Genomic DNA, 20,492 nt, shown 5'->3' on the forward strand with positions numbered 1-20,492 from the left:
TTAGAAAATAACCGGGCCGGTTCAACCCAATCCACCACTAAATAAACAAGTTGTGACTTATTAGTTGATTATTTCATTGGCAGCAAGGCAATCCATCAGTAGTTAGTGAGCAGTGATTGGACAGTTTTGTTCATCCGCAGCTTTAATAAGCCATTACTTCTCCTCTTTGCGGGGACCTCTGGTTTTCCCAACTGAAATCTGCATCGCTCTCGCCATTGACAATCTTTATAAACCCTCGAGTTCTTTCCGTTCACCATTTCTTAAACTCTCAATCCGACTCACCGTTCATGAACTCCCACTTTCACGATTGCATAACGGTGGAAATCTTCTTTTCTGTGGCTCAATCGGTGAGCTCTATTGTCTGTTGGTGATTGCATCAGTTGTCACTGTTTGGTCATTTCTTCACCTCGCTGATTCAATCGCTCAGCTCCATTTTCTGTCGCTATTGGCATCAGTTCATCACTATTCGGGACTCTCTATGACATTCATCGCTCCTCCTTTGCCAGGTAGTTCCTTATGTTTAATCAATTTCGGTTAGATGGCGTTCTGTTTTTCGCTACTATCTCGGACCGAGGTTTGTGCGTGAGATAATTGGGGGAAGTTGTGATTTATGAAGGATAAGAAGAAAGCTACTCGTCTGCAAGAATAGGAGGAGAAATTTTTGTATGCCACAGTCTTCCTGGAGTCCTTGGGCGTTGGGAGACACGAAGAAGTTTTGGCGAGATTCTGCCGTTTGATCGGTTCAATCTTATTGTATAATTAAAGAGAATTCATGAAAATATAGCTTTTATCTTTTTTTTTTTGTAAATTTATTTGGAATTATCAGGCCTTTTTTTTTCAGAGGCCTTTGTTCTTTTTATAAGGAAGAAAAGGATATGGCTGTATATTACAAGTTTAAAAGTGCAAGAGATTATGATTCAATCCCCATGGATGGTCCTTTTATATCTGTTGGTGTTTTAAAAGAAAGAATTTTTGAATCAAAGCACTTGGGTAGGGGTACAGACTTCGACCTGGTGGTCACAAATGCTCAAACTAACGAAGGTTGGTCTTGCTTTCTGTTTGATTTTGCCCAGATCAGTAGTTAGGGTTGATTGGAACTGCCACATAGTTTACGTCAATGAATTATTGTTAGTTAGCTTGGTTATTTTGGCAACTGGGTTGCCTGTATCCTGGCCAGTCAGGAGAAAGTAATGTAACTTGGAAACTTTGCCAGTATTTGATTATGGAATTTGTGGCAGTATATTTGCACTTGCTTTATGCATTCAGAGTCTCAGACTTGTTTCTCTCTCTCTTTTCCTTTTTTTCAATTTCAGAGTATCTTGATGAAGCAATGTTAATCCCCAAAAATACCTCTGTGTTAATTCGCCGGGTTCCTGGACGTCCTCGTTTGCCAATTGTTACTGAACAAGAGTACTGCATCAAACCTTTAAAATCTTAATCACCTAGAAGAGATTCTTCGATCTTAGTTGAAGTGCTTAGAGATAAATAACTGTGGAATATTGTCTTTAGCTTCATTATGTTTGCATTATTGTTCTTCTAAAAAAATGTTTGCAATATTGTTTCTTGATGATTTTGCCTCTTTGCCTTTCAATCTTTGGCAAACCTATATCCTGGCCATGCTATATGGCTTAATTAGGTGTCTGTTTCTACTGTGGCCTTTTGTTGTTAAAATTTCAAGAGTCTGGCCTGAAGTTTTTTCTGGTGTTGGATATTGCAGTCCAAAGGTTGAAAATAACAAGGTGGAACTCACTGAACCTGGAAAGAATAACATTCCTGGTACTGAACCATCCACTATGAAATATGTAAGCTTTATTCTCATCAAACGATTCTTAAATTCAACCTGGCTTTGGTCTCAGTATTGCAGTTTATCTCAACTCTTCTGTTTCTATGATCTTTAGTCCGAAGAGTCTGAATGGGATGAATTTGGGAATGATTTATATTCAAATCCTGAAGTGCTGCCAACTCGGTTGAGCAATCCACTTCCAGATGCTCAGCCCACAAATAAAGCTGATGAGGACAGCAAGATTAAGGCTTTAATTGATACTCCAGCCTTGGACTGGCAGCGGTGAGATGCATTCTTTGTTTTTGGAGCCATGTTTTTTCAATGAATATATATGTTTTTAAATTTCTGGTCTGTAATGGTTATAGATTTTATTGTTTTCTCATTCTTGCATGCTAAAGTTTCTTCTGTATTGCAGCCAAGGTTCTGATGGTTTTGGCCCCGGTAGAGGATTTGGAAGGGGAATGGCTGGAAGGACAGGTGGACGTGGTTTTGGTATTCTCTTGCACCTCGTCCATTTTTCTTTTAAAGAATACATGCATAGTTTAATACATATGCAGGCTTGATAAGATTAAATTCTTTTTCAGTGTATTGGCATTTATGGTGCGGACAATGACCTTTCTTTTGCATCACTGAGATTTTTATATTTGGTTGGTCTATGTTGTTATAATCTACTAGTGTTATGTATAATACTGAAAAATTATGTTTTCTTTGTTGAGGTCGATTAGGATTGGAGCGGAAAACACCACCTCAGGGCTATGTTTGTCACCGGTGCAAAGTTCCTGGTATGTTCATATTTTGAGATTGGTTTTCCCTCTTAGCTAAAAACAATGCATATTGGTGCCTAATAAGGGAAAGTTTTTTTTTTTTTTTTTTTTTTTTTGGTTCAGGACATTTTATTCAGCATTGCCCTACTAATGGCGATCCTAATTTTGATATTAAAAGAGTAAAACCTCCAACTGGTATTCCAAAGTCTATGTTGATGGCAACCCCAGATGGATCATATGCATTGCCAAGTGGTGCAGTTGCTGTTTTGAAGCCAAATGAGTAAGTGACAACGTAATTATGTTTTTGGTCTCATTAATCAATGACTTCTAGAAATTTTGCTAGGTGGATGTAAGTTTGTCTGCTTTCTTTCCCCTTCAATAATGTAGGGCTGCTTTTGAGAAGGAAATTGAGGGCTTACCGTCAACACGCTCAATTGGTGATCTTCCTCCTGAACTTCATTGTCCATTGTGCAAGGAAGTGATGAAAGATGCGGTGTTAACAAGCAAATGCTGTTTTAAGAGTTTTTGTGATAATTGTAAGTTCTGTTATTGCTTCTTTCAACTATTTGTTTTATTTCTTGTTATGAGTCTTCAGATTTTTGACCTTTTTAACATAGTAATAATTAGTTCTTCTTAGTTTGGCTTGATTTTTACGCATTCTTATACTTCTACCTTCTTTGTGTTTGCTTTTATTTTATATTCATGCTACTTAACATGTAACTAAATGCATTGCAGGCATTAGGAATTACATTATTTCAAAGTCGATGTGTGTATGTGAGGCAAGAAACATACTTGCAGATGATCTTCTCCCAAATAAGACACTTAGGGATACCATTAATCGAATTTTGGAGTTTGGCAATAATAGTGCTGAAAATGATGAAAGCAGCTTTCAAGTTCCAGGTTTGTTACTTCTACCTTTTCTTTTTCAAAGAAAAAAAAAGTTGAAGGCTTGTTACTTATTTTTTGATGGGAACTTATTTATATGAATTTCATCTCATTTGTTATTGATCTAGTAATTAGTTCCTTAACTGTTCTCACAACTTCATGTATTTGGAATTTAGACATGGAGTCTGCACGTTGTCCACCGCCTAGGTTTCCATCTCCTACTACTTCAGCTGCATCAAGAGGAGAACACCAAAAGGCAGCATCTGCTGTTCAAGAGACTCTAGCTGTGAAGGAGGTGGTAGAAGAGGGACAGGCTGTTAGTGGCCTGAAGTCTGCCATAGAGAAAGTCCAAACTGCCAAAACAGTTATTGATGCATCTGAAGCTACACATGAGTCATCGAGTATGAAGGAGGCAGCTTTACATGGGAGTGCTCCCGTGGTTGAGGAAGAAGTACAACAGAAGTTAGTTTCTGGTGAGCTAGGTAATGGTTGTTTCATAATTTGTTGCAGAGTAGAGAACTTGTTATGCTTTTCATCTGATCTTATTTTTTTCCCTCTGTGATCTTCCCTCTCATCTGGAGTTAGGCTCATTTAATTGCTTCTGACAAATAAGAATTTTTTATAGTCGTCTATGATGGAAAATGAAGAAAGAAAATTTTGATGTTGTATTTTGATATATAGAAGAGACATGACAAACATTTTGTTGTCTACTCTCACGTTGGTTTTGCTTTCTCAGGAAAGAAGAAGAAAAAGAAGAAGGCCCGCGTGCTTGTAAATGGTATTCCTGCTGCTGTATTTTATCATTATGAAGATTATTTTTGTCCATCGTTAATATTTATCATTTTGGTTTGGATGCCTTATAGACTTGCAGTGGAAAGGTCCCCAAGATCAGCTAGCTGAAAACTACATGATGCCAATGGGCCCATCTGGCTTTAGTCCATACTGGACTGGCATGCAACCTGGAAGGGATGGATTTATGGGTCCTTATGCTAGTTCCATGCCCTATATGGGCTATGGACTAAGTCCCTTAGACATGCCGTTTGGGGCTTTGGTGCCTCAGGATCCTTTTGGTGCACAGAGCTTTATGCTTCCCAGTGTACCACCTTATAGGTAAGCTGCCTTCTTGCACAAATTACATTCTCTCTCCCTCGCCCTCATGTGACTGGTTGGTGAAGATGTATGAGGGTGAGGTGGTTAACTCATCATCGACCCTGCATGCCATGTTAAGTAACAAATTAATAAGTAAAGGAATTTGGTATGTTCTGTATTTTTAGGGATTTCACAGGCTTTGGAATGGGTATGAATATTCCACCTCCTGCCATGAGCAGAGAGGAATTTGAGGCCCGGAAAGCTGATTTGAGGAGGAAACGTGAAAATGGGAGAAGAAGCGAAAGGTAACACAACTTCCTCCCAGTCCCTCCGGCTGTTAGATAATTTATGTGTGAATTTCTGGGTAGAACTTTCTTTAGACAGCAGGCAATATAAGGAGTTGCTATTATGCTTAAGAGCCCAGATTGCTTTATATTCTTTTTTTCCTTTTTTTTTTTCAATAAAATGTTATTAGAAAGGAGGAAGAAGATTACAAAGTAAGGTCATGTTTGTTACACTGGATCGGATAAAATGAGGTATTAGTCAACCGACCTAGTAATTGTTAACTAAAACTGACCTGAGCAGGGTAGGCCAAATACTCTAGCAATGGTGAATCGTGTTATTGGCCCCATTAGGGCAACTAAGCATCACTCAGTCTAGATAGTGTATATTTTACCAAAGTGCCCCAGTTCAATTTTAGTTTCATTCAAATTTAACCTTCATAACTACAGCGATTACAAAAATAATAGTTATTTCAAGAAAACCCCAAAAACAATCCAACACCACCCTGCTGTCACCATACGATGTGAACCTCACCAAAGAAGATTGAAACCACCGTCAACAATTCATCTAGATTCTTTGGCATCAGTGAACATTTTTGGCTGCAGGTGAATCTTTTGGTCACATTGGAAACCACTTATCTGGATGTTCCTCTTGGTGGTCCAGTTAAACTTTTTTGGGGATCTAATGGTGAATAGGATATTTAGAGGGGAGAGAGTTGGAAGGGTGATTTATTCTCTCTTGGGAGTTGGGTTACTCTTATCAAGCTTGCTTATCTAGTATTCCCTTACATTATCTATTTCTATTTAGGATCCTGGGTGATTATTAAAGTTGAGAAGGCAATTTGTAATTCTTTTACTGTCTGGAGTGGGTGAGTCTTTGAGCGACACCTTGGTGCGTTGGGATGCATCCTTCCTAAAGAGGATGGTTTAGGCATCAGGAATCTCTTATCTGAAAACCTCTCTTTGGGCTAAATGATTCTGTTGCTTTCCTCTGGGACCTTGTTCTTTGTGGTACAAGGTGATAAAGAGCAAGTATGGTCTGCACATGAATGAGTGAGATTCTTTGACTAGGAGTACAACTCACTGGTGCCCTTGGAAGGCTATCTCACAACTGTATGATGTGTTCCTCCCCTCACTTGGCTTAAGTCGGTGATGGCTCTTGTATTTTGTTTTGTGAAGACATTTGGGTTAGAGATATTCCCCTTTCTAATCTTTTTCACCACCATTATGATCTTTATATGCATTATCATGCGCTTATATGCCAGTTCCTCAATAAGATAGATGGATAAATCTCCTGGAATCTTATTTAAAAAAAAAAAAAAAAATCCTGGAATCTGTTTAAATGATCACGAATTTGAAGAGGTGATATCTTTGCTCAAAATTCTTAATATTTTTCGTCAGTTCCAGATTGTCAAATTTGGTTTTAGAGTCTTCAAATCTATTTTGTTGCAAGTATTTTTTTGCAACTTGCAAATTCCTCCTCTACCCTCAACAAAACTTTCGAAAGTGTTCTTTTGGAGGGCTAAAGCTCCCTTTTTTGGTTATGATTTTTATATGGATGATGGTTCTAAATAAGAAAGGAGCCTGTTTAACAAGGTTGATGCTTCTGCTGTGGATTGTCAAAGTGTCGTTAATAGTTATTTTATAAAATTGCTTTTAGTAAGAAACTGCTGTGTTTGGTACAAATAACTATAAAAAATATTATTAATTTAAAAAACAAAAATTGTTGTGTTTAATATGAATAATTATTGATACTGAAATGACCAAAAACGATATAAGAGAATAAAATCAAAGTAGAAGTTGTTGTGTTTTGTGGAAATAGCTCTAAATACTATGCCCAAGCGCTTGTGGCTCATAATCTAGCAATTGAAAACTTTGCCAAAATATTATTTCAGTTCTCTCCCCAAAAGGTGGTCTAGCAAAATAGCAACACCTAGCAAAACAGTTACTCTCTAGAGCATCTTATGATCCTTACTCTTCTTGAAAGCAAATAAAAAGGTGGATTTGTGGAAATGTACATCTCCAAGTTGGGAGGGCACATCCTGAAAGCAGGGAAAATAGAAAATAATTTAGTTCAATTTGTCTACATTTGAAAATAATTTAGGAAATAACTAGAAAATGACTATAAACACACATATGAAGAGAATGCTTTCTTAGGTCTCTGAGTACCCGGATTTCTTGATTAAGAAAGGATCTAGAATATCTTTTTATCTTAACTAATCTGTTACTTGAGAGTATTTATGTTTTTCACTCTTTTCGTTATTCCTTGTTTCTACATGTTTCCTTGGTGATTTAAAGTGTCTCCTGTTTCTTACTTTTGCAAGTGAGATAAATTGATGGCGGTGGTGATGGTATACTGATCACATTCACGCAACATGAACATATCGATTTTCTTTTGAAAAGAACATGACAGTATAGAAATATGGTGGCCATAGCACAAACCTAATGCCAAGGCATAGAGATGAAACATTTGTTTTATGTTCATTTCCATATTAATTGTTTTTTCACCTTTCACTGTGGTTTAATAGGAACTTCTTCTCATCTGCATTCTACCCTTTTTCTTTTTGTGTTTGGGATGACCTTATTGGAGTGTATTGTCATGCTGCAAAATGTTGGTAATGAGTTCAGAGCGAAGTGGCTGTTATACTTCTCTTGTAGTCTTGTATGATATTGTGACTCGAGAATTTCTTTTATGCCCTCAATCTTCAGCAGGGAGTTCTCCAGAGAGTGGGAACATGGTAGAGAAGCAAGCAGCAGTGTGGATGTCTCCTCAATGAAATCAAAATCCGTATGTATTTTTTATCCAAAAATGTCATTTTCTTCTCTTTGTTATCTATGGCAATAGGTACATGATGTAGTTTTGAACAAGATTTTTTTAGCTGGAACAAACCAGCTTGGCAAGATAAATCTTTATCTTTTTGCTATGAAGAAAAAGACATTTTTTTTTTCATTGCTGACAAAACCGTCTATAATGTTTTAATTTGTCATATTTCTTGTTATTCAAGTTATTAATAATATTTGCCCACTTTTCTGTTATTTTGCCCTAATAATATCCATTTTGATAATATGGAGAATTCTTAAGAAACGGTCAGAAACTTGGAATCTTCTAAAGGCTCTTCAACTAGCTGCCTCTTGTAATATCTCAGATTTTGATCGATTCCTTTTATGTTGTTTCCGCTTTTATAGAGTGTTGGTGGAAAAGAAACAAAAAACAGAGACAGGTTAAGGTTGCAGGGTGTGAGCAAATTCAAAATGCCAAGTCTTGTGCTCTTGTTTGTAAATTCAGCTAGCTTGAATAGGAGTTACCCTTTCCAATTTGTTCTTTGCATATCAAATTTCTCTTTTATCCATCTGCCCAGATGTTTCAGTCTACTAGGTCAGCCATTTCATTAGAAAATAGAATTTGAGATACTATCTTTGGACATGAACATTTACCAAGCTTTATCCCCTAGAATTATCGGCAATATCATTGTCCCCAACAATTCCATCTCCTACCAAAACAACTGGAAATAAAGTCATTCACTCTTCACAGCAAGGAAAAGTTGAATTATAGTGATTTCCTCAGATCAGGTTATCCATTTTCCCATGTAGATGATGTTACAAGAATTTAAGGCTATGATATGCTGCCTTGTGTATTCTCACATTTTCATATTGTAAATACATAATATTTTGGTGTTTATTCTTTCAAAAAAGAAAATGAAGTTTTGGTGTTTATATGTGGATTTTGATCTGCAGAATGGAGTCACCAACTTTTCTTTTATACCCATTGCCTTCTCGTCTAAAGTTATCCGCTAGCCACTTTTTTATGGTCAGATGTATGTTAATTATCAATTTGAACTATCATTAGTGGTGTTGATTAGAGCCATGAGGACTTGGAAATGTGTTGGAGGGTTATGAATTTTCACTAAATTTTGTTATCTTTTTTATTTCTCTGGTGTGGATTTGGTTGGGTCTTTTCATGTTGGGTTCATGAGAAAAATCAGATGTCTAGAGAAGTATATACAAAGAAGTTATCAGCCAAATAGTGCTCTTGCATGGTATAAATTTCATGAGAAAAATCAGATGTCTAGAGAAGTATGATTAGCCTACCAAGAAGGGCAGAAAGCTATTTAGTAAGGGTCTTTGTGTCTTGAGTTTGTTAAAAAATGTTTCAAGTTCTTCTTTTCTCCCTTTCAATGAAATTTCTTTTATCACAAAATGTTTCTTTTAAACTCTACCACAGTCTCTACTTCTTTGAACCATTGAGCCAATTAAAAATGTTGACTGGCAAAATGTTTGAAGGTGGGCATTGCCTGTGTAAGGAAGAGAGGAAGGGTAAAGGAATTCAAGGAAAATACTTACTAAATGCAATATAACGGGTTTGGAAGCCTTGAAAAACTGGTTTATTGGTTTTGCAGGCTTTCACTGGAGTCCATAACAAAAGAGAAAATTTAATAACAAAGGAGAAAAATGTTTTTCTGTCTGGAAATTGAGAAGCTCTCTCTTTCTTTCTTTTTTCCCCTCAAGGAAATATGAATTTGGAAAAAGCTAAAAGTATTGTTTAAGACTTATGACACATGGTCAAAGGGTAGAAGTTAAATAATTTATGCCTTTCATTTCTATGTTGTTGCAGAAACCAATCTCACATTCACTCTCGTCAAGTGGAGACCACCACCACCGCCACCACCAATCTGAGAGGTTATCACCAGAACAGGCTGCACATGACATTGAACCACCACCTCGACAATCCAAGCGGAAGTCCAACCATTATCACGAACACGAACGCGAACGCGAACATGAACAGTCTCGTGACTGGGAGCATGATTTGGACTATGATCACTATGAGAAGGACCAAGAACGTGATAGAGACCTTCGCCGTCACCATCACCACCATTCTGAATCTTATTCTAAGCCCTTGTTAGAAACTGCACCCAAACCCACCTCAACAACCACTGCATCGGTGGCTGCGGCAGTTGGAGCAGCAGCAGCTGCAGACAAGAAGCAGAAGGCAAGTGTGTTCTCTCGAATAAGCTTTCCAGAGGAAGAAAGAACCAATAAGAAAAGTAAGGTCTCTTCTGCGACAGAAGCAGCTGGTGCTTGTGGTTCTTCTACTCACCAGAATAAGGCATCCTCGATTATGAGTGCAAATTGTGGTGGTAGTGGCGTAAAGAAGAGTAAAACCAGTGCTACTGGTGATTATGAGTCAAATGATGATGAGAGGCATTTCAAGAGGAAGCCATTAAGGTATGAGTCATCGCCACCAACAGCTACTGACTGCAAAGAGGAGCTGCCTCGTCATTCAAGGGGCTCCAGGGATAGAGACCGTGAACATGAGTACGAACGCCACGGCAAGCACAGATAGATGACCCGAGAGTACTTGGAAACATCAAGTTCTCGTCACAATGTAATTCCTCCTGCTGCTACAGCTGCTGCTGACAAAGAGAACAAAGGAAATGCCAAGAGAGATCTCCCTCTGACTATACTCTGCAGAAGTCCAGTATCTCTGCCAAGTGATCGATACATGAAAGAGTGGCTGACAAAGAAACGATCTGGGGGAACAGATAAATGTTGTACGCTCTGAAACAGATACGGACATCACCCCCAGCCTTTTAATGAGTGACCTATCTTTTCCTTCTCAACAAAAATTTAAAAAAGAAAACTTTATGTATCTGTTTAGAAATGTTTAAGATTCGAGTTTTTGTACTTTTTCAAGTTTTATCAACATTTAAAAGAGTTTGTCATTTCATTTCATATTGGATTTTGCTTTAATTAATTTATGCTTCACCTCATCTCAATACTAATGACTGGCTTTCTTCTTTTCCACTAAGTTATTCCTTCCTCTCTCTGTTAAATAGAAATGTAATTATAAGATTAATGATCTTGCTCTCAGTTAAGAAAAAAAGAGAGAAAATTCCCAATCTTATAAGTTACACGTACGAGCTATTGAAAATGGATATATTACAGGGAAAAGAGCCACTTACAGCAATCTCATTAAAGAGATTGTCCAGTACATAGATGTTCTTTGGTGATATGGAATTATCTGAATCCTCTCCTTTTTGTAATCCTTACTGTTTGGTATTTAAAGTGAGTTTGAGGATGTCATTCAAAGTGTTCATAGAGAAACCATCAGAGCTGCATATGTTGTCTGCAATGCAAGCCATGTGCAAAAGCTGCAGAACAGTCTGTCAGATAAATGTAGATGGTGGAGAGGTTTTCTCCACTGTTGCAGCAGGTATTGACTTCTTGGATCTGATTCTAGAATTCACTTTAGGGAATATTTCATAATTAGATATCTGCATGTATTAATCGTTTGTCTCTTATACTATGATATTTTATGTAAGTTCTCATTTCATGCTTTCTGCATCAGTTTATTTGCAGCTCATCTCAACCACTCTGAACTTTTTCTGGTTTGCAGGTTGTAAAAAACATTCAGAGCTAAATTGCTGCTTTGATGAACATCACTCTGCCATTGCAGATTCTGTTAATGTTCTTTTGTGAAACCGTTCTGTAGTAGAGGTGATAAGGATTGAGATGGTCATCCTGGTTTGCATTTATTTAGATACTGAACAGTTCTGGGGAAACACACTATGTTTCAAACGGGTTCCTGGTACGTTGCACAATCTCCCGACCCTGCTGCACTTTTTTAATCTCTCTCTCAGCTATGACACCCTGGAGCTTTCATATCTTTAATGATACGTTTCCAGATCAACAATTTTCAATTAACTTGTTTTCTGCATGCTGTTGATTATTATGTAATTGTCTGAATTATCGCAAGAGGTTTGTTTTGCCTCTTCAGTTTGGCCTTTAGGTGGCCTGTTGTAGATTTTTAGTAATTAGACAGAAACACAAAATTAATTGAGAGATAGATTGAGAAGTATAGAAGGGAGGAGACATGGCTTTGCAAACATGTGAAAGCCACATCATCACCGTGTCGCATCTCAATCATAAAACCTAAAACCACTGAAACTACCCCTTTGTTTCATGTTTAAATAAGAATCTTAGTCTTGCATTCATGACTTGGGTTCGTTCTGCGGAATAATATTATAATTAAGGCAAGCAGAAAGATAGATTCGGGCAATACTGCTTCAAGTTCTCCACTTGCATATGGGTCTTTTAGATTGCAGCCTATGGCTATGGCAAACAATGTTGAACTTTGGCTGCTTTTTTGCTGAACAGTTAGTTCGTTCTCGTCAATGATGAAATTATTTATTTTCACTTCTGGAACCAGGTTAGATGCTGACACAGCTCTGAAACCAGGTTAGATGCTTTCATATAGACCCACCCTTGACCAGCAGATGATCTTTGGTACTTTCTTATTGCATCCTGGGCGTCAGCAGTCTTGATTGGAGCCAGACAGGGGGCTACATCGTGGTCTGCGTTGAGCCTCAGATCACGTTGTGTTTTGAGTGGAGCCATGTTGCTAATTCAAGAAGTTCAAGAAGGTCCTGCTCTGTCTCTGCTTTGTGTTGCTAATCATATAATCTTCTTATTCTGTGAGAATATATGTTTTAATGAATTAAACTAAACTTAATTATATAACCTGGCCTGAAATTTTAAAAACTTGATTTTGTAATTTGCTTTGAATCTAGAGTATAAATTATATTAAAATAATTTATAATGAACCTAATTTTTTGTACTTAATTTAAAAAAGATAGAAATAATAACATATCCAATCTCTACCACAAATCCAAAGGATATCTCCGATGGTCCCCAACCGGATTGCCGGACTCCACGTGGCCCAATCATGTATCACCTGCAAGTCCTCTCGGCCAATAAAAATCCACTACTAGATTCTCCCTCTTCAACAGCTATCTTTCCCATGGCTGTGTACCCCTATACCTTCCTCTTCTTTAGCTCTTCATCAACCTCACCCGCTCCATTCCTCTATCCAAACCCAGATTCCTCTTGGGAAAAATTCAAACACTCATGGCTTCCAACTCGTTGACGAGCTGCGGCGTGGCCGCCGCCGCCTTCCCCGCTCTCCTCTCCTCCTCCAAATCGAAGTTTACTGCCGCAGTTCCGCTCCCCAGCGCCACCAGCAATGGCGGCCACGGCCGTGTAGTCATGTCAGCTGACTGGATGCCTGGCCAGCCCCGGCCGCCTTACCTTGACGGCTCAGCTCCTGGGTAACAATAACAATGAGTTTTGAATTTGTGCTGTAATATTTTGCTCAAGTGACGTTTTTGTTAGAGTGCATTGGGGATTGAACGGTTTTGTATTTTGTTTGCCATTTGGTTGATCTCTAAAGCATTGTGATGTGTTGGTGTGGTGCAGCGACTTTGGGTTTGACCCGCTTCGGCTCGGTGCGGTTCCAGAGAACCTGGAGAGATACAAGGAATCTGAGCTCATTCATTGCAGATGGGCTATGCTTGCTGTTGTAAGTTTTTCTTTTCTTCCTTTTTTTCTACTATTGTCTTGTAGCTATATAATTGATTTACACACACACACACATATATATATACACATGTATTTGCACATATATGATTAATACGCATGGCTTTCGTTTCGTAGAAAATGAAACAGGTATTTTTGAACAAATAACATCATGTAACCAAACCTCTATCACCAAGTATTTAGGCTCTATTTAGCTGTAGAAACTTTGTTTTAAGCCTTTCCTTGTCAAAATTCATACATTTTTATATACAAAATATGTATATTTGTTAAAATGAAAACTATATTTGAAAAATGAAAGTGAAAATATATTATGAATTTGAGAAGAATAAAAAAATCATTTTAAAACAACCCATGTTTCTACCATCATTTTCTGTAAAAATTTATTGTCATTTTCAGCAACTATTCGTATGTGATGTGTAAAAGATGTATGAATCTTAAAAATAGAACTCAAAACGTTTGTCTACAACTGAATATGGCCGTAATAACTTGATCTTTAATGGGTATTGAGTGTTTGTTTATGGGTTTAAATAAAGGTTTATTTTTTTCACTTCATTGTTGATTTGAGTAGTGTATATTTTGCAGCCAGGGATCCTGGTACCTGAGGCCTTGGGTTTGGGTAACTGGGTAAAGGCTCAAGAGTGGGCTGCAACCCCTGGTGGTCAAGCCACTTACCTGGGCAACCCAGTTCCATGGGGCACCCTCCCTACCATTTTGGTCATTGAGTTCCTGAGCATTGCCTTTGTGGAGCACCAGAGGAGCATGGAGAAGGACCCTGAGAAGAAGAAGTACCCTGGTGGTGCTTTTGACCCTCTGGGTTACTCTAAGGACCCCAAAAAGTTTGAGGAGTACAAAGTCAAGGAGATCAAAAATGGTAAACTATCATTTCTTCATTCACCATTTATGAATTTTAAGGTTGTTTTTCCCTCCTAAGGTGGCATGCCATTATTTATATTCACCCTTCAATGCAGTTACGCCATTGCTTTAGCCAAAGTTCACAGCGAGTAAAATATAGGACCATCACACCCTCAAAGACACTATATTATGATTCGATTCAAGTTTCAAGCTCTGACCTCATTCATTGTTTGTAAAACGCCCTTATATTTACCATTAGAGCAGTTACTTGATTTGCACAATTGGAAGATTGTTTGATGTGTTTTGTGATAACACTGGCCCATCTTGAATTTTCTGATGATCGAAAAAAACATGAACATTATAACTGAGAATCGATAAGGAATTGGATTAGAAGAAATGAACCAAATGCAACCTAATTTGTGATCTCTTTCAATGTTTGTTGAACGAATCTGACATGTGTTGGTTGGTTTTTTCGTTTTAGGTCGGCTTGCATTGCTGGCATTCGTGGGATTCTGTGTGCAACAAACAGCATATCCAGGCACAGGACCGTTGGAGAACTTGGCAACTCACTTGGCTGATCCATGGCACAACAATATTGGGGACATCGTCATCCCCAGATCAATTTTGCCTTGAATGATTGATTGGATTGGGACTCTTAATCAGTGTCAAATTACCCACTGTGTAAAACTTCTCATGTGAAAATCTGTAAGGAATCACCAACCCATGTATCCACTCATGTGTTCCATGTAATTAAAGAACCTAGAACTGATGAATTTGCTGCTGTGACTCTCTCCACTAGTTGAAAGTTAAAATGTTGTAGAAGATAGCAAGTAAAATATTCTCATCATTAATAGGGTCTGATTAAACAACTAATGAAGGAGATTAATTGAGTAATTAGTTGACTAATCTGAGAACTGAGAATAAATTAGCAGGAAAAACAGAACAAGTTGTAAACAAACTATTAATGGGGAATCAACAAATATGTCTCCATTGACTAAATATCTTCATCTGCATTGATTACAAACTCTATACGTTTCAGTACTTCACACCACATTTTGCCAGCCAGGTACGGATGAACTCTTGGGCTAGTTTGGTTTTTTTTTTAATTAAGTGTTTATTTGCTTATTTTAATTCATTTAATGTTCTTATATAATATAATTTCTAATGGGTATAAGTGGAAATATATATATTATCATATACTTTAGTATGGTTACTAACATACATAGTAAAACATTACACTACATATTGTTGGAATAAACTTTTTTTTTTTCAAATTTGTAAATCTGTAAAACTAAACATATAATTTCGTCGTACTGAATTAATAAGAAATATACGCGGACGCGTACCTGAATCTATCGCAAAAAATTTGTTCGCGTCCGATGATAGAATCAACACAACGTTTTAAAACTAATTTTTTTTTTCTTGTAACGGAATTTTAAAAAATAAAATAAAATAGAAACTTTATGATTCGGGGACCATAACCGCATTTAATATCGATAAATTTTTACAATTTTCATTTCGAGCATCATAAAATAAAAATATTACAAAAATAGTATTTGCACGTTATAAATTCATGCTTATACCCGATGTAAGACCCAATACTGTTTAATCATATTTGATTACTTTTAAACGAGTTCATTAAATTAATAGTCTGATCCGCATGTCAAGACCTACATTAAGTTCGCAGTCTGAAAAAAAATCGAATATACATAAAGTAATTAATTATAATTTTGGCATGCTATAAGATTGATAAATATATTTTTGTGCCATTCAATAATTTTGATGTTAAGAATATGGAACAATGATTAAGTAATAAAAGATTATCAAATAATATATATATATATATTGGAATTTAGTTATAAATAATTTGAGTTATAAAAAAATAATAATAATGGGTTGATAAGGTACATCTCATAATACAAAGAAATTAGTTTTGGCCACCAAACATATAATATATATATATATATATATATATATAACTTTGAGAAGATACCAATTTCTCTTCCAAAATCTTATTTTCTTTTTTAATTAAATTGGAATTTATTTGCAAGGTGGCTTGGGCCCCAATTTTATTTTTTTTAAAAAAAAAATAAGTAAATTATATGAATGTTCTTAAATTTTAGGTGTTATTACAATTAAATTTATTATATTTTTTAAAAAAAAAATTAGAATCTACTCATTGTAAATAATTATAATTATATAAAAAATTCAGTACCTTATTATAATTTATTATTTAGAAATAACATGAAAACACACCCATAATTTCCCATGTTCCAACTTATAATTTTGTTTGCAAATGTCCAAATAAAACAGATTATGAAACCCAATTGATAACCCAAATCTTAATATTATTATTTGGGGGAATAATCATAATTTAATAATGTAATTATGATTAGATCTTACTTAATACTATTAATTAAAAATAAAATAAATTATTAAATTAATTCTCGATATTTAATATTTATTATAATTTAATTTCTAATATTTATTTATTTATTTTAAATGATCATTTTTATTTTACGATACGAAGAAAAAATTATTATATTTTAAAAAATATATAACAAATGTTTAAGGTGCAATTGGTTGAGGGAACATGAAGACAAGAAGCAAACTCAAATTGGCCTGCATTACTCCGGTGTCATCTCCCCTGGATACAGCCTGTTCTTCTCCAGCTCTACCATGTCAGTAGTTTTCTGTTTGTTTTCCTGGAATTATTCATTTTCCTGGATTCACCATTTAAAGCTGATTTACCTTCTCAAGATCAATTCAATATTCTCAGTAAGAAATTGAAATTGAATGTAGCGAAATTCCATAAGCTACATATCATTAGTTGGCACGATTCAATCGATAGTTCAAGTCACACGCTTAATCCGTGAAAAAACAAGACACCTCTTAAGTTCTTGGATCGATAAATCATCTTTTAACTAATCTAACATTGGTTTGATTACTTGGATGATAAAACTCCAAGTGCATTAAATTAAGTTATTACAAAAATTGAAGAAAGTCAAACTAAGCTTTCCATAATTAGACCAAATGCCAAAGCTACTACTTCATGTTTAACTATAATTTCAGCACTTAAATATGGTTTATGACTAACTTTCGACTTGTGGGTCAGTCTCAAAATTGGATTTTAGCATACCGTTCTCTGGTTTTCCTTTTCAGCTTCTATTGTTCTTTTGTTATGTTTATCTCATACTGTATTAACTATGAATTAGTCTACTGAGCCGATTGGTTAATTGCATAATATGCTGATTCAAAATGGATTAAAGCAAAATTTTATTGCATGGTGCATAATATACTGATTCGGGAAACAGAAAGTATGAACTTATGATAATTGTTTTACAGAGTTAAAACCGTTCAAAGAGCAAGAATAATAGAAAATATTACACAGCAGAAGATCAACGAAATAGTTCAATCGAAAATATAAAAAGAAGTTTAACTAATAGAATGATTAATTTTCATTTGGGTATTAATATAAAATTTTTTTGGAAACATGTATAGAAAAGAAGAAGAATGCATGGATATTGGGTGAAATTTTCTTAGGGTATAGATCACGCAGTGAAACAGAGCTGGTAGTTCATGAGAGCTCCCATTTTTAAAGCAGAGGAAACAACTGAAACTACCCTCAAGTTGACTGTCAAATTGAATAAACAAATCTCTGGTGATGGCCACAGACTTCCCCTTTGACTTGTAACTGTCTGATCCCCACACACAGCTCACTTCAAATGAAAACAACTGTTAATAAAAATGGCCGAAACCCCTCAATTCCCTTTCATCACCTTCAACACTTCCCACCAGCAAAGAACACCTCGGGAGACCACCAACACTCTTGAAACTAGAAACCCATCAGAAAAGATTGCAGATGCCAATACAGAGATGTCTTTTCTTCAAACCCATTTCAGTAATTCTCCTTGTTTTTCCATTACTCTCAATCACCGCATCTGGGTATGGTTCGCCAGGGACGATTGCCGCGTCTTTTGGCGAGAATGGCTTCTTCTGCGCCATAGATGCCGGTGGGAAGCAAGAGATCATATGCTGGGACAAGGACAATAAATCCACTGTCTCTTCAACGGCATTTTCCAGTTCTCTTCCAGCCATGGCTTCTCTCTCTGGCGGTGAGGGGTTTCTCTGCGGCATTACGTCGAACAACTCTCGGATTTTCTGTTGGGACTTGGTTAATTCGGGTGAGAATCTTGTCCCCGGAGCTTTTAGATTCAGTTCTTACTTGCAAGTAGCTGCTGGTGGGAATCATGTTTGTGCTATAAGAGGATCTTACTATTCTGGTACTGACTTTGGGTACATTGATTGCTGGGAATATCATCAAACAATTGGTACTCATAATTTTACTTTAGGGACTGTGAGTAATTCTTCATTTCATGATCCTTTTATTGATAGTCTTATGTTTAGGAGGATTGTCTCTGGAGATGGATTTAGTTGTGGTGTTGTTAAGGATGGAAAGGTTGTTTGCTGGGGACCCAACTCATCTAATTTGGGTCTTCCAACTACCTCTGGTGAGCTTCAGGTTTTAGCTTCAGGGAGGAACTCAATTTGTGGGATCTCTAGTGTCTCTAATAAAGTTGAATGCTGGGGAGACGCTGATGAATTTGGCACCATTCCGATTGGGACCAAGTTTGTTGGTTTATCAACTGGTGCACGCCATTTCTGTGGCATCCACAAGGATGATCATGAAGTAGAGTGTTGGGGAAGTATTGATTCATCTTCAGTTCCAAAAGGTTATGGATTCGTGTCAATTGCATCAGCCGAGTTTATTACTTGTGGCATGCGAGAAGTTGACTTGGTTCTTGATTGTTGGGGTGTTCATGGCCAGTCTCCTTCGGGTTATAGCCCTCCTCTGCAGTTATGTAGTCCAGGCATGTGTTCACCTGGGCAGTGTGGTCCAGGGAGATTTGCATTCAATGCTAGCATTCTTAACGAGCCGGAATTAACAAGCCTTTGTGTTCAAAAGGATCTGAAGATTTGCCTGCCTTGTGGAACTAATTGTTCCGAAGGATATTTCCCTTCAAGCATGTGTAGTGAGAATGCAGACAGAGTATGTACTGCTTGTTCACTTTGCCAAAACAGCTCTTGTTGGGATGTTTGTAGGCTTCCTTCATCCGGGATTCGACAGCAAGAGCAGCAACAGATGAGGAGATTGATAATAATTATTGCATCATCTGTGGTGGGCTCATTAACAATCTTAATAGGGTGTTGTCTTATTCCTTACAGTGTCGAAAGTAAAGAAGATGAGAGGGTCAGAACTCAATGCATTTTCTGTATAGGCAAGCCAGTGGTTGAAGCTGACCCTGATCCCAGTCCACAACCACCTATCTCTACAGCCACATCTATCGGTGATACCCAAGTTTTCCGTCTTTCAGAACTGAAAGACGCCACACATGGATTCAAGGAATTCAGTGAGCTTGGCCGAGGAAGCTTTGGTTTTGTTTACAAAGCTGTCCTGCCCGACGGTAGGCAACTGGCAGTCAAAAGAGCTAATGCTGCCACTATAATCCACACCAGTATCCGGGATTTCGAAGCTGAATTAGAAATTTTGTGCAAACTCAGACATGCCAATATTGTGAATTTGTTGGGTTATTGCGTTGAAATGGGGGAAAGATTGCTGATCTATGAGTACATGCCTCATGGAACACTTTATGATCATCTTCATGGTGAGCTCTCTCCTCTTGATTGGAACTTGAGGTTACGGATTTCTTTGCAGGCTGCAAGAGGATTGGAGTACCTCCATAACGAAGTAACTTCTCCCATTGTTCACTGTGATGTAAAAACATCAAATATCCTTTTAGACTCCGAGTGGGGCGCAAGGATTGCAGATTTTTGGTTTCTAAATGCTAACGAAAGGGATTTAAACGTGGGTATGGAGAACCATGTCTACAAATTCGGAATTGTTCTGCTAGAGATATTAAGTGGAAGAAAAACATACGATACCGACTGCATGCCTCCAGGGATCGTTGAGCGGGCATTGCCATTAATCAGACAGGGAAAGGCAGCTGCCATTATTGATCAAAACGTGGCTCTTCCAAGAAATGTGGAACCGCTGCTTAAACTTGCTGATTTAGCAGAGCTAACTTTGAGGGAAAATCCAGGCGAGCGTCCCAGCATCACGAATCTGGTAAATACTTTGGATATAATTTGTAATAGTGGATTGGCCTTCTGATCATATCAGGATCCATATAAATTTTTTTAAAGAAACACTTTTTTTGGCTTTTCAACTGTAATTTACCTCTGTTGCAAATACTATATATATATGTTACTGCTTCATGCTTTTCACAATGATCATATCATGTTTCATTTACTAGTCCTTCTCATATGAGCTCTTTGATAGGCTTCTTATTTGATGGGCAAATGAAATTTATATACATAGCCTTCATGTGTATATATATAGATAGCTTATACTGAATTTGGATTTCCAGCTTATACACATGAAAAACATTTGGTATTATAATGTAT

General features: G+C 36.9%; 3 protein-coding genes across 8 annotated transcripts; all 3 read left to right on the forward strand.

The window, feature by feature from the left end:
• Positions 1 to 68: 68 nt before the first annotated feature.
• Positions 69 to 10,554, forward strand: LOC110814546 (E3 ubiquitin ligase PARAQUAT TOLERANCE 3-like). Of its 6 annotated transcripts, XM_022042035.2 has the most exons (16): positions 69 to 506; positions 617 to 1,041; positions 1,314 to 1,410; positions 1,718 to 1,802; positions 1,899 to 2,065; positions 2,199 to 2,275; positions 2,500 to 2,565; positions 2,671 to 2,827; positions 2,935 to 3,083; positions 3,283 to 3,447; positions 3,609 to 3,914; positions 4,169 to 4,210; positions 4,296 to 4,542; positions 4,707 to 4,826; positions 7,512 to 7,590; positions 9,415 to 10,554. In XM_022042035.2, exons 2-16 carry the CDS (start codon positions 876 to 878, stop codon positions 10,141 to 10,143), a joined length of 2,652 nt encoding a protein of 883 aa, XP_021897727.1. In that variant the 5' UTR covers positions 69 to 506; positions 617 to 875; the 3' UTR covers positions 10,144 to 10,554. The 6 variants fall into 6 exon arrangements, with proteins under 6 accessions (XP_021897727.1, XP_021897728.1, XP_021897731.1 ...); XM_022042036.2 differs by having other exon boundaries at positions 69 to 1,041; positions 7,515 to 7,590; XM_022042039.2 differs by having other exon boundaries at positions 69 to 1,041; positions 3,609 to 3,905.
• Positions 10,555 to 12,625: 2,071 nt separating this feature from the next.
• On the forward strand, positions 12,626 to 14,808 carry LHCA1 (chlorophyll a-b binding protein 6). The gene is made up of 4 exons (XM_022042224.2): positions 12,626 to 12,907; positions 13,056 to 13,158; positions 13,758 to 14,046; positions 14,509 to 14,808. The coding sequence occupies exons 1-4, from the start codon at positions 12,708 to 12,710 to the stop codon at positions 14,658 to 14,660; spliced, it is 744 nt and encodes a 247-aa protein (XP_021897916.1). The 5' UTR covers positions 12,626 to 12,707; the 3' UTR covers positions 14,661 to 14,808.
• A 2,582-nt stretch (positions 14,809 to 17,390) lies between these two features.
• Positions 17,391 to 20,260, forward strand: CCR2 (CRINKLY4 related 2). The gene has a single exon (XM_022042019.2). The coding sequence runs from the start codon at positions 17,890 to 17,892 to the stop codon at positions 20,197 to 20,199; it is 2,310 nt and encodes a 769-aa protein (XP_021897711.2). The 5' UTR covers positions 17,391 to 17,889; the 3' UTR covers positions 20,200 to 20,260.
• The last annotated feature ends 232 nt before the right edge of the window (positions 20,261 to 20,492 follow it).

This window comes from Carica papaya, chromosome 2 (assembly GCF_054855325.1).
Source record: "Carica papaya isolate Zhongbai chromosome 2, ASM5485532v1, whole genome shotgun sequence".
Lineage (NCBI taxonomy): Eukaryota > Viridiplantae > Streptophyta > Magnoliopsida > Brassicales > Caricaceae > Carica > Carica papaya.